This window comes from Cajanus cajan, chromosome 5, assembly GCF_000230855.2.
Source record: "Cajanus cajan strain Asha chromosome 5, NIPB_CcT2T_4, whole genome shotgun sequence".
In the NCBI taxonomy this organism is placed as follows: domain Eukaryota; kingdom Viridiplantae; phylum Streptophyta; class Magnoliopsida; order Fabales; family Fabaceae; genus Cajanus; species Cajanus cajan.
In genome coordinates, this window is record NC_138521.1 from 69,157,913 (window position 1) to 69,159,332 (window position 1,420).

General features: G+C 35.7%; 1 protein-coding gene across 1 annotated transcript; it reads left to right on the top strand.

Moving 5' to 3' along the window:
* Positions 1-745, top strand: LOC109811029 (cell wall / vacuolar inhibitor of fructosidase 1). The gene has a single exon (XM_020374661.3). It carries the CDS (start codon positions 20-22, stop codon positions 605-607), a length of 588 nt encoding a protein of 195 aa, XP_020230250.2. The 5' UTR covers positions 1-19; the 3' UTR covers positions 608-745.
* Positions 746-1,420: the final 675 nt, after the last annotated feature.

The window sequence follows — 1,420 nt, forward strand, 5'->3', positions numbered from 1 at the left end:
GAGCATTCCATTCCAATCTATGCAACTTAGGCACTATCATTTTGTCTTCCAACGATTAACAATGACAAACTCTAAGTCCCTAATTGTCTTCTTTTCTCTCCAAGCCATGGTTGTTATGATTTCAATAATACCATCGAGCCACTGCAGAACCTTGCATCGAAACGATGAAAGGCTGATAGAGAGCACTTGCAAGAAGACACCCAACTACAATGTTTGCCTTCAATATCTCAAGGCAAGCCCTGAGAGCTCCAGTGCTGACGTCACAGGGCTGGCTCTGATCATGGTCAAAGTGATTAAGGCAAAGGCAAACGATGCCTTAAAAATAATTCATGAGTTGCAAAGGGTTGGATCAGGGCCTAAGCAAAGGAAAGCCTTGAGTTCTTGTGCTGACAAATACAAAGCAATTTTAATTGCTGATGTGCCACAAGCCACTGAAGCTCTGCAGAAGGGGGACCCCAAGTTTGCTGAAGATGGGGCTAATGATGCTGCCAATGAGGCTACGTATTGTGAGAATGAATTCTCTGGGAAATCACCCCTCACCAAACAGAACAATGCTATGCATGATGTTGCAGCTGTCACAGCGGCTATTGTCAGATTGTTGCTCTAGTTGCTCAAATGAAACCTATGCTTCATTCTTGGAACTTGTGTTAACTTTTATTCAAAAATGCTGTCTAATTTAGTGCTGTTATAGAATGTTATGTTTAGTAACATACTTGATCTTTAATCACTTTCTGATTTTCATTGAGATTTGGAAAGTTTCATTTCCTTTTGCTAAATGTTTTTAAAATGGTTCGCGACCCGAATTACATGCTTGTAACATCAAGATTTGCAGAATATCCATAACTATATTGTCATTGCAATTATGGTTGCATAGACTGTATTTTATTTTTTTATTTTAATCATTTTTAAGCTAATTCTGTCCGAAAGAAGGTTATACACTAAATATAAAAAAAGTAAGTTTGTCATAATCACAAAGACTATGTTCAATGGTTGGAACATGAATTTGTATAACAGTTTTCACACATTTAGCGTGTTGGAATGGAAAATCCAAACAAACACACCTAGGTAGTTAAAAATTTATAAATTCATATACAACAAAAAAAAAAGAGTTATAATCTTGTTAAAAGATAGAAAAACTTGTTTTTTTTTTCTTTTAGAGTTTCACAAAATGAGAATCCCCGTTACAAAAGAAACCTTAAAAATGACCTTGAACATGATATTAATGTATTATTGGAGAAAGACGCATACCCTTTTGGAAGCAAGTTTATTTTTTGTCCAAGTTAACAAAGAAAAAAAAGAGAGAGAGAGAGACCCATATCCTGTTTTCAATTATTGGGAATTGCGGATAGGCATAAGGTGCACAACTGATATCTTGTTTCTTTTTTCCTTGAATGCGTGTCTTAATCTTCTTTACTAATGG